Below are 13,117 nucleotides of genomic sequence, written 5' to 3'. Positions count from 1 at the left end.
GCATGTTTTATACAGTCGCAATTGTTGCTGGCATTTCCCAGTCTACTTTTTCTCATGCGTTGCCAGTTGTGCTCAATGCATTTTTGAGGCGAACACCCAAGTACCTATTTCTCACGAAAGGCAGGGTGTACTTACAAGCCTTGAAAACAAATTTCGGTGACATTTTTGGTTTCTCCAATGTGCTAGGAGCAGTAGACGCATGTGCCACTAACCCCTCCAGCTCATTCTGAGCATTTGTGTAGGACCATGGTCTATTTTGTGTCAATTGTCTAGGCTACTAAGTAGGCCAAGTTAAAAATAATAATTACCAAAAAAATACGCTAAAATCATTTAATTTCAATTTAAATAATCTTTTATTCCCATTATACACCAATGTGTACAATGCAGCAGCAGCAGGTATTCATTTGATTTTACTACTGTACAGTATACTGTATAGGTCTACTGTACAGATTTATATTACTTTAAAAAAAAAAAAAAAATTATTTATTTATTTTTTTAAATAAATTTAGTAGTTGCCAATTATTTTTTTTATTATTTTCTCCCAATTTGGAATCGCCAATTATTTTATTATGCTCAGCTCACCGCTACCACCCCTGCGCTGACTCGGGAGGGCGAAGACAAACACATGCTGTCCTCCGAAGCGTGTGCCGTCAGCCGACCGCTTTTTTTCACACTGCGGACTCACCATGCAGCCACCCAAGAGCTACAGCGTCGGAGGACAATGCAGCTCTCTGGCAACTTACAGGCAAACCCGCAGGCACCCGGCCAGACTACAGGGGTCGCTGGTGCGCGGTGAGCAGAGGACCCCCTGTCCGACCTAACCCTCCCTTCCCCCGGGCAACGCTCGGCCAATTGAGCGCCGCCTCCTGGGAGCTCCCGTCCTCGGTCGGCAAAGGAATAGCCTGGACTCGAACTCGCGACGTCCAGACTGTAGGGCGCATCTGGCACTCTACGCAAGTGCTTTTACTGGATGCGCCACTCGGGAGCCCTGAATGATTTATTTTTAAAATACATTGAGCACAATAAATGTGTGCGATTTTATTGTATTTCCGGTTTTGCTGGAATTCAACTATTAAAGTATTAAAATAGATCAGATGTAAACAGAACAGAATGCATAGTACAGATGACGTTTACATTTAATAAAAACAATGTTATTTAGATTCTTGTATCCTTGCATGTATAGTCGTTATCTTTTGGGCACCCTCTGCTGCAGCAAACCACAACTCAACTCCCGCTATTTTTTTGAACAATGTCGCACAACTCTCGCAAGTATATTGCTGCTGTCTTCATTAACATTATTTTCTCTTAGTACATACGACAAAATGTTTACTTTGTTAAGTGTCGCAACGAAAATGCAAATTGCGGTATGTTTGCTCTGCGACTGGCCCATCTTAGTACGCCTACCCCTAAGTCTTACTGTAGCAAAGTTCTGTTTTTACTGACTGGAAACAAGAGATCAACTGGGACTCTGTTTAACTATTAATCTATCTTATTATACCCTTGGCTTTGGTGCAGTGACAGTCTGGACCACAGATCAATATAGTGGTCACAACTGTAGCAGAAAGATTAATGATAATTTGATGAATCTGGTTCAATTACTCTGTCAACATCATGAGAAGCGATTGGCAAAGAAGGAGTTTACTTCTGCATTATTTGTATTAGCACATGTTAATCATGGAAGAGACACACCATACATAGATTTCAGCAAACCTAAATGTATTAGTACTGACTGCGGTTCACATTAAGGAAAAGTATAAAGAACATTTTTGTAGGCAGTATAGCACGAAAGTCTTTGAAGTGCATTTTAAAATGCACCGCTTCTCGTTGCTTTCTGACTAAGATTTTAAATCTGTTTACATACTGGGTTGACTTTATTGCTGAGACACAGGGGTAGGGATTACCATGGGAAGCAAAAAATCAAAAGCCTACCACTGCTATCTGAGAAGAATCTATTGCTGCTTTGTCCTGTCAGTGCTGGTTTGGTAAAGTATGTAATCGCTGTGATAGGTGGAAGATTATACACTGGAAGTCTGACATTCCTTTTCAACCATTGAAGATACTGAGGAGCCTTCACTAAGACCAGTAAATGGTTGCTTTACTGTAGCCAAGGTGCATTCTAAATGATTATAAGCAATTTATTGTGCTTTCATATTGTCACTAATCTATTTAGATGGATATATTTTCCCAAGGTACTTAACTTTTCATGTCAGCAAAACAAATGGATGCGTTTTTTTCGTGCTATCGTAATAGAGCTTTTCAAGAGTATTAAAAATAAAGTGTAATTCTTGGTTTGTTATTATTTGACTGGAGTATGAGATTTGTGTTCATAGTGTATATCACATCATACACCCTTTTACAAATTAGGATAATTTATGTGTGTTATGTACAGGTTGTGCAGCTACAAGTTACAGTGAAGTGATAATATATAGTTTATAGCTAAATAAAACAACTACATGAGATGAATAGATAACAAGAGCAATAACACAAGGCTTCTTAGGTGTGCATGTTATAATCAGATATATGGTACCTTGTTGATGAGGTAATGGATGTACTGGTACTGGCTACGTTTTACATTTGTATACTATGAAGTTACTATGAATGCACTGAATGTCAGCTAGTGATTTGATAATTGGTATTTTGCACATTACAAACATTCACATGATATTCTTCAGTTAGTTACACAATTTCAGCAAGTTCAGAATCTGGTGCATGTTTGTTGTGCCTGGAATTGAAAATAAGGTGCTTTCATGGAACAAAGAAGACTACATTGTTGATGCAGTGGTCTAAGCAATCAAAGTCGTGAGCCAATGTCTGTTGCATCTCTGCTTTCTGAACTTGGGGTCAGTGAGTTACTCTAAGTTTACTTGCCAGTAGCAATGGAATGGAATTTCTTTCATTCACTAGGGAAAGACTGTTGGACAGGAACAGGTAAATGGTAACACACAGGTACCAGCTGTACTTAAAAAAACACAGGAGTGCTATACTTCTGCATTTTAAAAACTCACCAGGATGTGACGACAGAAATCGAAAACGATACACAAAGTGATTCTAAACAAAAAGAATACATCAATTAAGATAACTGTTATTCCTCATCAGTTTTGACGATGTATAGTATTGCCACAAATCATGTATTTGACACTGTTAATATGCCTATTTGGCAGTTTTTTTGCAGTTGTTTCAAGATTTTGCCTGATTTAATAATCTCTTGAGGGTGTTTTTCCAAACATGCAAATGAGGTTCCTGGGCTCCCATCCAGGCTGTGTCGAACAGATGGTTGTACCACCTTGTCATTGATACTCACAATTACATACTGCATTAGAAGGGATAAGTTGTTCAGGTTGGCTGTTATATTGGTTTACATGATAACAAGGCAATAGATGTCTATGCTGGTTCGAGGTGTGTAGCTCTTTGTTAGTTGATTATGGGACACATATAAAACATAAGACATGTCTAAACACTTTGCTTTCGCCTGAGCAGCAAATTGCGCAGCAGATATGTGTAATACCGTGCGGCCGCTTAGAGCTAACCCAGGCTTTAAATAAATCAGGAGTTTTGAGATCAATATTCTTATACTAAGTAAAATAACTTTTAGGTCTGAGATTTAATAAGCCTAAAACATATTGTACAATTGTCTGCAATGCTTAGTTATTTATCCTGTGGCCCTTTGTCTTGAATTACATTTCCTCACGCTTTTTTCTAAAAGGGAATCCAGCCTGAGTCAGAGGGATTCAGTGTCAATACCAAGAGGTAAAGGGCACATATCTGCCCCCCTGCTCACTACACACTTGTTTATTTACAGCCATGAGGGACCCATAATATATTGATAGGTAGCTATAGTAGGGGAAGGTTATCCCCTTATATACACTTAAGTGGGATATTTATTGTTTGAAATCAACAGACAACATATGGTGCACAAAGTACACGTATAGAACAACATTTCGAACTGCTACCTTGGCCTTGAGCCTTATATACATGATATTGTGTAAACACTCTCTCTACATACTGCTGAGATTCGTAAGTGAAACCTTAGGCAAAGAAACTAAGTCAAGTAGACAGATGTTTTGGCTAGGGTCTTCATCAGCATAAGGCACAAGCCAAAACATGTATCTACTTGACTTAGCTTCTACTTGACTTAGACATTTATTATTTCTTTTATTAGATCAATAACACATTGAAGTGGCATTGAGTGGTTTATGGAGTTTATTGAATGATGCTTTCTATGTATTCTAACCTGTGCAAATTCTTCTTGACTGAATGATCTGTTCTGGTGAATATTGATAAGAAGCAGGTAACAATGTGCTTGGATTACAAATATTTAGGACACACCATATGTATAACTAATAGGGGAACTATTACTAGCTTACCTCCCACTGTATACTCCCTCTATTCCCCTTTTAAACTATATACTTATCTTTTTTTTTTTACTTAAAACCACTTTCTGCAAAAGCTATTTTGTATTCTCTAATTCTGTGCTGTCCTTGGGTCTAGATTTTGTGGTAAAGATATCTAACTTGATCTAATTATCCATAAGCCATGGTGACTAGATTTCCAGATGATGCTTGTTTGCCTGCTGATCTCAGTTAGATGAAAATCAGGGATTCCAGTAGGGTTGCAATAGTGAGCTTCACTTTAATTAAGAACCGTTGGTAACCAATAACATGTTTAAGGGGAAGACCATGTTTAGTCATGTATGCAATACTAAATTGTAATGCGATCCTTTAAACCTTCTTAAGTCACAGTTATACTGCATGTAGACAGGGACTACTGAAAATTGTATATTGTGTATTTTCTGATTAGATTGCTTTCTTTTATGTTTTTCTAATTATTTAGCTGTCGGCTTTTCTTACCTCAACCACATTTCTCTACCAAAGGCAATTCAAAAGGCAGCTCATCCGGTTCATTAAACCAATGTTTGCCCTGCTTTGCTCATGCCCACTATATAAGCAAAGGTAGTATTGAAGTCAAGGCAATGTCTATTAGTAAAGAATCAGTAAGACGATAACTTGTACTGTGAAATAGTACAAGTTATACTGCGCTTCTAATAACCCCAACAGCCCTTTACCTGCATGTTTCCAGTCTACAAGTTATACTGCGCTTCTAATAACCCCAACAGCCCTTTACCTGCATGTTTCCAGTGCACAATACAAGATCTGCGTCTCGTTTCTATATACCAATACCAAGTGGTATCAGGCTAGTACGACATCGGGAGCACAATATACGATAGAGGGAGCGTTTCTATATGACGTTGCTCACACCACTTGATCGTATTACCTGTCGTATTACATGGACACCAATTTACTTGGCGTATAAATATGACAGGAGGACCACAGTCATTTCTCTCATTGAACTTTGAGAAACATGACTGCTCTAATTTATGCTGTGTATTTGACAGGCCGAGACAATTACAGCGACAGAGGGCATCGGAACATGTGTGCACAGTGTAATTTTTTTTTATTATGTATTGAGATTGTTATTATTATAATTATGTAGCCTATCATTTTTTTAATGACTATTTCTTGATACTGTAGACTTCTTTCTCTGTAACCACGTGTAAAGTGCTTTGAGACACTGTGGTAGGAAAGGCGCTATATAAATAAATAAAATTGAAAATCGATCATGAAATTATAGTGATCCTCTCTTCTTCTGCTGAGAGTGTGTAGGGTGAGGGGACCTCTGCCTTTTATTTGCAATTTACAGCCCTTTTGATTCCCCTTTTGAGGAAAACGTTACACGGCTGTTAATTTAAAACAATAAAATGTCCTTATTAATTTGTACTTCTTCTCACAGTAGGCATATCTGTAAGCTAGCTCTGCTAGTATAATGATTTCTTTTTGTTTTCGGCAGATGCCTTCACTGATTTTCCTGTCCAGATTGTCTCCTAACACAACCCACAATTCCCCTTAACAATTAGGCTCATTATATTTTGTTTTTTTAAATGTGTCACATGTGTTCTAACATAGTTAATTATTTAGTTAAATATTAAATTAGACTTGTTAAATAACTCATTAGTAACGCAATGCTGTGTTTATGGTGCAGTTCCAAACGTGTACATTACATGGGAACATATAAAATTACATATACAGCATAAATTAGATAGAAATAGATAGTCATATGACTAATGATTATGCAAATGTGATTTCCACGACCATTCAAAATACATTACTTGTGGGGTGTGGTTCATGTATTTTCTGACATGGCTAGTCTATCTGTCGTATTGAAACACGACACCCACCAACTATGATTCAACTTGAAAATAGAAACAGGTGATAACAGATCGAGATTGCAGGTAATCTCGTAATATAGAACCGAGCCCCAGGTCCTTAGAATGGTTTTAAAATCTATATCAAGACAAATGGGGGTTCCATCTGAGGGCCAAAGCAAAACTAGTAAATGCTTGAGGAAGGAAATATAAAATAGTATATCTCTATTCTCTCAAATGCATTCTCGCACTTGCCATAAGTAATCCGTCATATAAGTCTTTTCTATACAAGATGCTACCTTTCGCCTTTGAACTTAATACATGATACATTAATGTAAATTAACGTTACTGATCAACCAGCACCCCACATTTACGTGTAACGCAAAATAACATTTTAATCTAAAGATAAACATTAGTAATGAAGCAGCTGATGGAACTACAAGTTATATTACGACTAGCATGGGAGTTTAAACTGTAATACTGAGCTACATTTAAGAATTCTTTATTACATATTGAGGCAACGTTTCTAGGGTTGTGCAAGTTTAGTTTGTACTGTAAATTAAGTTCAGAGCTGTTTACTGTGCATTTCCCCAACAAATACTCCTGTCAGGAATGATATGTATGATATTAAATAGTTTCTCCTGCTTTGGACGTTATTGACTTATTTACTGATGAAAAGGAAATGTATAAAAATGTCACATTTCGTGTTCTAGTAAATGAAGTCTGTGCTAGACTAGTACCAATAGGCTAGTAAAATGAGAATATGGGGAACCAGTTGACAGCTACACATACCTGAACTGTGGCAATTTATCATGCATAACTGAAGACCTTAATTTACAGAATATATGGCCTCTGTCTGTATTAAAATAAAGTTGATTAAAAGGTGCAGTCAATATTTCTAAAGTTGATTTAAAAAAAAAAAGGTTTACACACTGACTGACAGTCTAATGGAATGAACCCAATTGATATAAGAAAATACCTTGATTTATGAGCAGACAAATTAATGTAATGCCAGCATTTATAGTTCATTGTCTCTGGTGGTGCTGCTTGTGTTAAAAACGAAGGGCAATATTAATACTTTTTTTGGGTAGCCGTCTGTGTGTGTCTGTGGTGATTGAGTTCCTGTCAGATAGCTAACAAATAACTGTTTGGAGTCTTTTAATTTGAAAGGAACTGTAAATAACACACAAAGATATACGTAATACATTCCATGTGTCTCCCTGGCCTGCATCTACAGCATGTGGAACAGAATCTCAAATCAAATAAAAAAAAAACACAGATTAATCAGAATCTGAGAAGTGGTTCCCATGATCTCCAGGAACTACATCTCCAGTATCAGAAATATCTCCATCAAACTCATACAATTGCCAAGACATGGCCCTCAATAGTTTTGTATTCCCCTGAATTTCGCCTGAATCTTCAACAATCAAAAAAATAATGGCAAAATGTTAGTCTAAATTGGTCACTTAAATTACATCTATACCATTGGGCCTCTTTAGTTTCTAAGAAACAAAAACTGCATTTTATTAAATCACAAATAAAGACTGCCAATGTGTGAAACGAGGGGAGCATTACAAAAAGCAAATGACAAGCACATTTGATGTTAGAAACCCATAACATTTGATGGTCTTCAAGGAAGCACCAGTGGCTGACCGCTACCCCCAACTTCACAATGCCATTCACTTCAATGCCTTTCAACCCATGTGAAATAGACCTGACCAAAGGAATGGCTTCAGTTTTATTGTGACCCCTGAACCCCTGAACCGAAATGCAAGAATGAAACATACAACACCCACCATTTTGAAAGCTCACCAAATATAAAACAATAATTTATTATTTCTCTCATTTTACAAGACATCACAATGTGCTGCTAACTAAAGATTCATTAAAATGCAATATTTAGTTCAGTACATCCAATCCAATCCTACAAAGCGCACAGTAACTACAACAGGCTTTAACAATTCCAAGTGTTTTGTATAAACAAATTAATTAACTATACATGCAAAATGTATTTGAGAGGCTGCAGCTGTTCGCAGGTAGCAATGATATCAATAGACAGCAGCCCTGTTTTACCGCAAGTCAATTTTAGCAAGTGTTTTACGTTTTTGCAGAATCCATTTGATGGCGCCTTTTAATACAGACTAAAAAAGTACAGTCAAGTACAAAATATTTTTAAAGTACAGACAAACCGGAACATCAATGATCCTTTGGAAAAGTGTAAAAACATTTACAAATGTCCAATATAAAAAGGATACTGCAAATAACCTTGAAGCTAAATATTGATTTAAAAATACGTAAAAGTACACATAAAGTAAAATACTGGTAGAAAATACATGTCTTCTTACAAATACATATTGGCAGTTATTTGTATGACCTAGGCAAGCTTTCTGTTTCTACAATTGCATGAGGATTTTAAAGATCGTAGTAAAACTAAAAAGTAAAAAATAATGATGTTATGGCAATTGGTGTATAAAGGTTCCCGAAGTGTAACAGTTTTACGTATTATTCAAAAGGTACAAAGGTATAAAGATTATTGAAAGCATGTGAAAAAAATCTGTACTTATTTTGCCTTCAAAACAATACTACAATTCATGATCTGTTTTTAAACATTTCTGATACCCAACCTTTTATATGTCGGTATTGTAGCTCAACATCTGGGGACCATTTTGTATTTACACAAAAAAAGGGTTGCCACATTTAACGAGGCAGGAATTTCTACCCCAACTGGTAGAATCTTATTTACATTATTTAGACAGCCCACTTATACAGTGGTTACAGATAAAAGGGAATTGTATACTCTTGTTCCATCTGGGGATTTAGTGCCGTGAGTTAACAGTTCTTGGATCGTCATCCAATTGTCAAAAACTTTCTTGTTCCTCTTCTTGTTCATCTTTTTGTGGCTCAGTTCAATAATATTCACCTCCTTTTTCTCCTCTCCACTGCCCTGCTCCTTCAGACAATCCTGTCTGCTCTGCTTCATGAACTCTCGCCTCTGCCTCTGCTCCTTCGCTCGTACTATATGCTGTTTGCGCTCCTCCTTGCTCCAGTAGCGGCCCATTTTCATCTCGCTGACTGCGTCATCGTCCGTCGTCATGCCGCTGCGCTCCTCTCTGATCCTTATCGCACGCTCCTTGAGCAGCTTGTCCCTCACCGGCCTCTTAGTGATGTACCGCGTCCCATCACTCCTGATCTTGACCTTCCACTCCATCTTAGGTTCCAATTGGCTTGGAGAACTGGGGTCTCTGCACATGCTGACCAGGCTCATCTGGCTCTGGGCATACTCTACTGCTGACTTCTGCTGGATCAACTGCATGTAACTCTGATAGTGCTGGGCATGAGCTGGGATGTGAGCATGCTTGTAGGGAGAGTGCTGGTATGATAAGTTACCAGCTTTTGAAGTCTTGCTGGCATCTGTAGTTTTCCTATCCTTTCCCTCTGATTGCTTGCTGGAGTCAGAATCCTTAGAGGAGTAGGAGCGGGATTTAACAGAGCTCGACTCTTGGCCTCCAGCTTGGGACAGAGAAACCTTTGGCGCTGTTCCGCTGGGCCCTGTGCTGTTGGCCACCACCCCTTCATTGCCCTGGCTGTTGATATCATCAGCAGTTCTGCGGAGAGAGTTGTCAGGGGACATCTCCAGTGTAAGAGGAGTGCTCCTGCAGCTCTCCCCAGTATTGTAAGCACTCGAGCTGTCCTTATCTGATTTCTCCGGCAGCTCTGTGATATCAGACAGCTCGTGTCTGCGAGCGTCAATGCTGGTGTTGTAGTTGTGGAAGCCGCTGTTGTGAAGCATCCAGGACTCTCTGTACTGCTCTTTCAGCTGCTGCATCTTGTGAGCTCGTACAATGTTCAGGCATTCCAGCTCAATGTTTCTCAGCTCTTCGTTCAGCATCTCCAACTCCTTGTCTACACTTTCCTGGTCGCTTTTATTCATGTCCATTGCACTGGTGTGATAATAAAGGCTGTACTGGTTTGCACTCTTCACTTGGCACTTCAGCTCAAGAAGCTCTCGAAATCTTTCGCATTCGTCTGCAGGAATCCCCAGAAAGTCTGCATCGGTGTAATCGGCAGATATGAAGGATTCATTGCTGAACTGCATATCCCCACTTCCCAGGGTGTCATGGCTGTAAGTCAGCTTCTTGCGACTGCCTAAAGTGTTGGATGAAGTGGTGTGGTCGTCTCCCATGTTCTCCTGCTCTGAGCTCTCATCGTTGCGTGTGCTCTCGTCGGTACGCCCCACTCCGCTGTCTTTCTCGTGCTGGTTGGATAAAATTGTAGCCGTGTCTGTAGTTCCTCCATCCTCATCGTGCTTCTTCTGGAGACACAAAATAGTGAAGAATTGTCAAACAAAATGAAAAGCTGTTCATTTTCGAAACAGTTAATTTGATAGATCATATCTGTGCATATTTTTTTTTTTTATTATATTTGTATTACTGTATATTGTATTTTTACTTTACATGTTTTACTTCTGTTCAAAATATAAATTAAAACATATAATTTATAATGACTGTTGAATAAACTGACAGGGATGTTCAACTTAACAACCAAGCTGGCTGGTGGGTGCTACAAACAATAAAGTTAGATTTAGTGTAGTGTTTAGGACATAACATAAACTACAAAACATGACATTACAAACTCCAAAAGAAAATGTTATTAATAATTATCTTTCGGAGAATCAAGTCAGAACCAAAATAATCAAATGCGAAATGATTACTGAACCTGAAAAACATGTGTTTTGGGAAATCGTCACAATTTCAGAACCGAAACAGTATGTATACGATATGACGTTTTTGACAATGCGTTGTACTGCAGAATAACCTTACCTGCTGAAGCATGCTGGCAGTAAATTGCATCGCCTGATGGTGCTGCTCCTCCAGCATATCTATGTGCAGATCATCAAGAAAGTCATTCCTGTCGTCATCCATCCATCCTTCGTCCAGCTAGAAACAGCGAACAACAAAAATAAGTTAATCGACAGCTTATGGTAATACGGTTTGTACCAAAAAGCTTGTCGAAAAACTCTCAAAGTGAAGTAACACAGCCCACTTCCGAGCGAGTCTTCTGTAAAGAAGGGTAACAGTAATGGCTTTTTTTTGTGTTCGTCTCCTAAGCTTCCAGTGATCCTTCAAGTCCCTCGATCAGAAGAAGGTATTAATACTGAACTTCACCTAACCCAGTTGACATAGTTGTTACTTCTTACATTATTAATGACGTATACTGGCATTCTAGATAACTTTAAATGAGCGCTCACCTGAATCTCAGGCCTGGCTACGAGGAGAGACACATTCTTGTTGTCTTCGCTGGTCAGAAGTGACACCGCTTCCTCTCTGTTCTGAATCTCTATTCCATTAATCTTAATTAAAAATAAATAAATAAATAAATAAATTAACATTAAATAAAAGGCAAGGTTGTCAAAATACAAAACCAATGTACTTGATTTGCTATCAGCAAACTCCTATTTAAACAACATAAAAGTACCTGGATAATTCGATCTCCTTCTCTGATTCGGCCATCTTTTGCAGCAATGCTATTTGGATCAATCTAAATAAGAAAGAAGACAGTTTAAATAATTGTGATTTAAATATAATTTCCATATAGCTCTACATTCCCTTCAATAATTCACACCACCTCCCAACAATCAATTGATTGTTTGCAGTATATATATATATATATATATATATATATATATATATATATATATACACACATATATATGTATACATATAATCATGTTCCTTTTATTTCTTATTATCCATTAGTGCCTATTTTAGGCAACTACCTCTCATTTATGTTTTAATTGAAGTATGGCATATTTAGTATTTGATATGTTTTTAGGTCTCTATATGTAAGACTACATTCTTGACAAAAGTCAAAATCTTTAAAGGCAATTCTATCACAGCACTGAATAATATACTACCTAAAAGCAATCGCATGAAAGGAATGCTGAAAAAAAACCAAAAAAAAAACACATTGGCTGTTGCTATAGAGACTGTAATATGATAGATGGGAAGTGTACAAATGTCACCTCCAATTCCCTTCTTACAGCCACTAACAAAAAAAAAGGGATTTGGGGTAATGTCCTTGATATAAAACCTGCCCCCACAAGCTCTGAACACTACTGATGCGTGGCTCTTTCATTTCAGTAGATACAGCAGATGAAACAGATTTACAATGCACGTTCAAAACGAAATTCACGGTGCACCTACCTCGCTCACATAGATCCCTGTGTCATCTTCATCATCTGTTCTATAGCACAGTGTGAGCCCAAGCTTGTCTTGGCTGTTAAGTCTGTACAAGTCCACTTCCTAAAGAAAAAAAAAAAAAGTGTAATATTAATTAAACTGGTTTCATTTTGTGCTGTGTATGAAAAGTGGTTCAAAGTAACAAAGTACAGGTACATTTTTACCGTAATTCATACGTTTTTTTTCATTTATGTAAACGATATTAACATCTGAATTTATTCAATTAAAGGGTTCCCTTGGTTTCATTTGTGGAACCCACTTTAGTATTCTGCTGATGATAAATGCCAAGAAGGGAAGGCTTGAGTGACAAAAATGTTTTGTAATTACTAACTATATCTAACCTAGAATTTGTAAACCACTAAAAATACTGATCACGTAACAGTCATCATAAGTACACTGTATTGAATATGTATTTAAGTTTGCTCTCATTCAAAGACTGGAGTATAAAAACCTTGAATGCTTTGAAGCTATTAAGCAAATTGAAGATGGATTATTTATTGATAAATGGCAGCTGCCAAGCACTGACAGGCCAACAGCCTCTTCTTATTGACTTGTCAACATGTGTACTTTGTTAAATAACATGGTAGTGAATGCTACTGACATTTTACCTACTCAATCAATAACACCGACAGTGAAGTGCTCATTGCTAAAATGATCAGCACTCATGTAAGTACAAATA

The 13,117-nt window shown here is 37.6% G+C and overlaps 1 protein-coding gene across 5 annotated transcripts in view; it reads right to left on the bottom strand.

Annotated features, from left to right (window-relative positions):
• Window positions 1-8,011: 8,011 nt before the first annotated feature.
• LOC131701499 (E3 ubiquitin-protein ligase PDZRN3-B-like) overlaps window positions 8,012-13,117 on the bottom strand; it is a 95,860-nt gene continuing 90,754 nt past the window's right edge. For all 5 annotated transcript variants that reach the window (XM_058999624.1, XM_058999625.1, XM_058999626.1 and 2 more), the window contains 5 exons: window positions 12,403-12,501; window positions 11,675-11,737; window positions 11,448-11,549; window positions 11,020-11,136; window positions 8,012-10,511 (listed from right to left, as the gene is read on the bottom strand). In XM_058999624.1, the coding sequence (XP_058855607.1) occupies window positions 8,961-10,511; window positions 11,020-11,136; window positions 11,448-11,549; window positions 11,675-11,737; window positions 12,403-12,501 (1,932 nt within the window). In that variant the 3' untranslated portion in view covers window positions 8,012-8,960. The remainder of the gene's footprint in view (window positions 10,512-11,019; window positions 11,137-11,447; window positions 11,550-11,674; window positions 11,738-12,402; window positions 12,502-13,117) is intronic.

The sequence above is a fragment of the Acipenser ruthenus genome, chromosome 25 (genome assembly GCF_902713425.1).
Source record: "Acipenser ruthenus chromosome 25, fAciRut3.2 maternal haplotype, whole genome shotgun sequence".
NCBI lineage: Eukaryota > Metazoa > Chordata > Actinopteri > Acipenseriformes > Acipenseridae > Acipenser > Acipenser ruthenus.
This window is presented reverse-complemented; position numbering and strand designations above follow the sequence as displayed.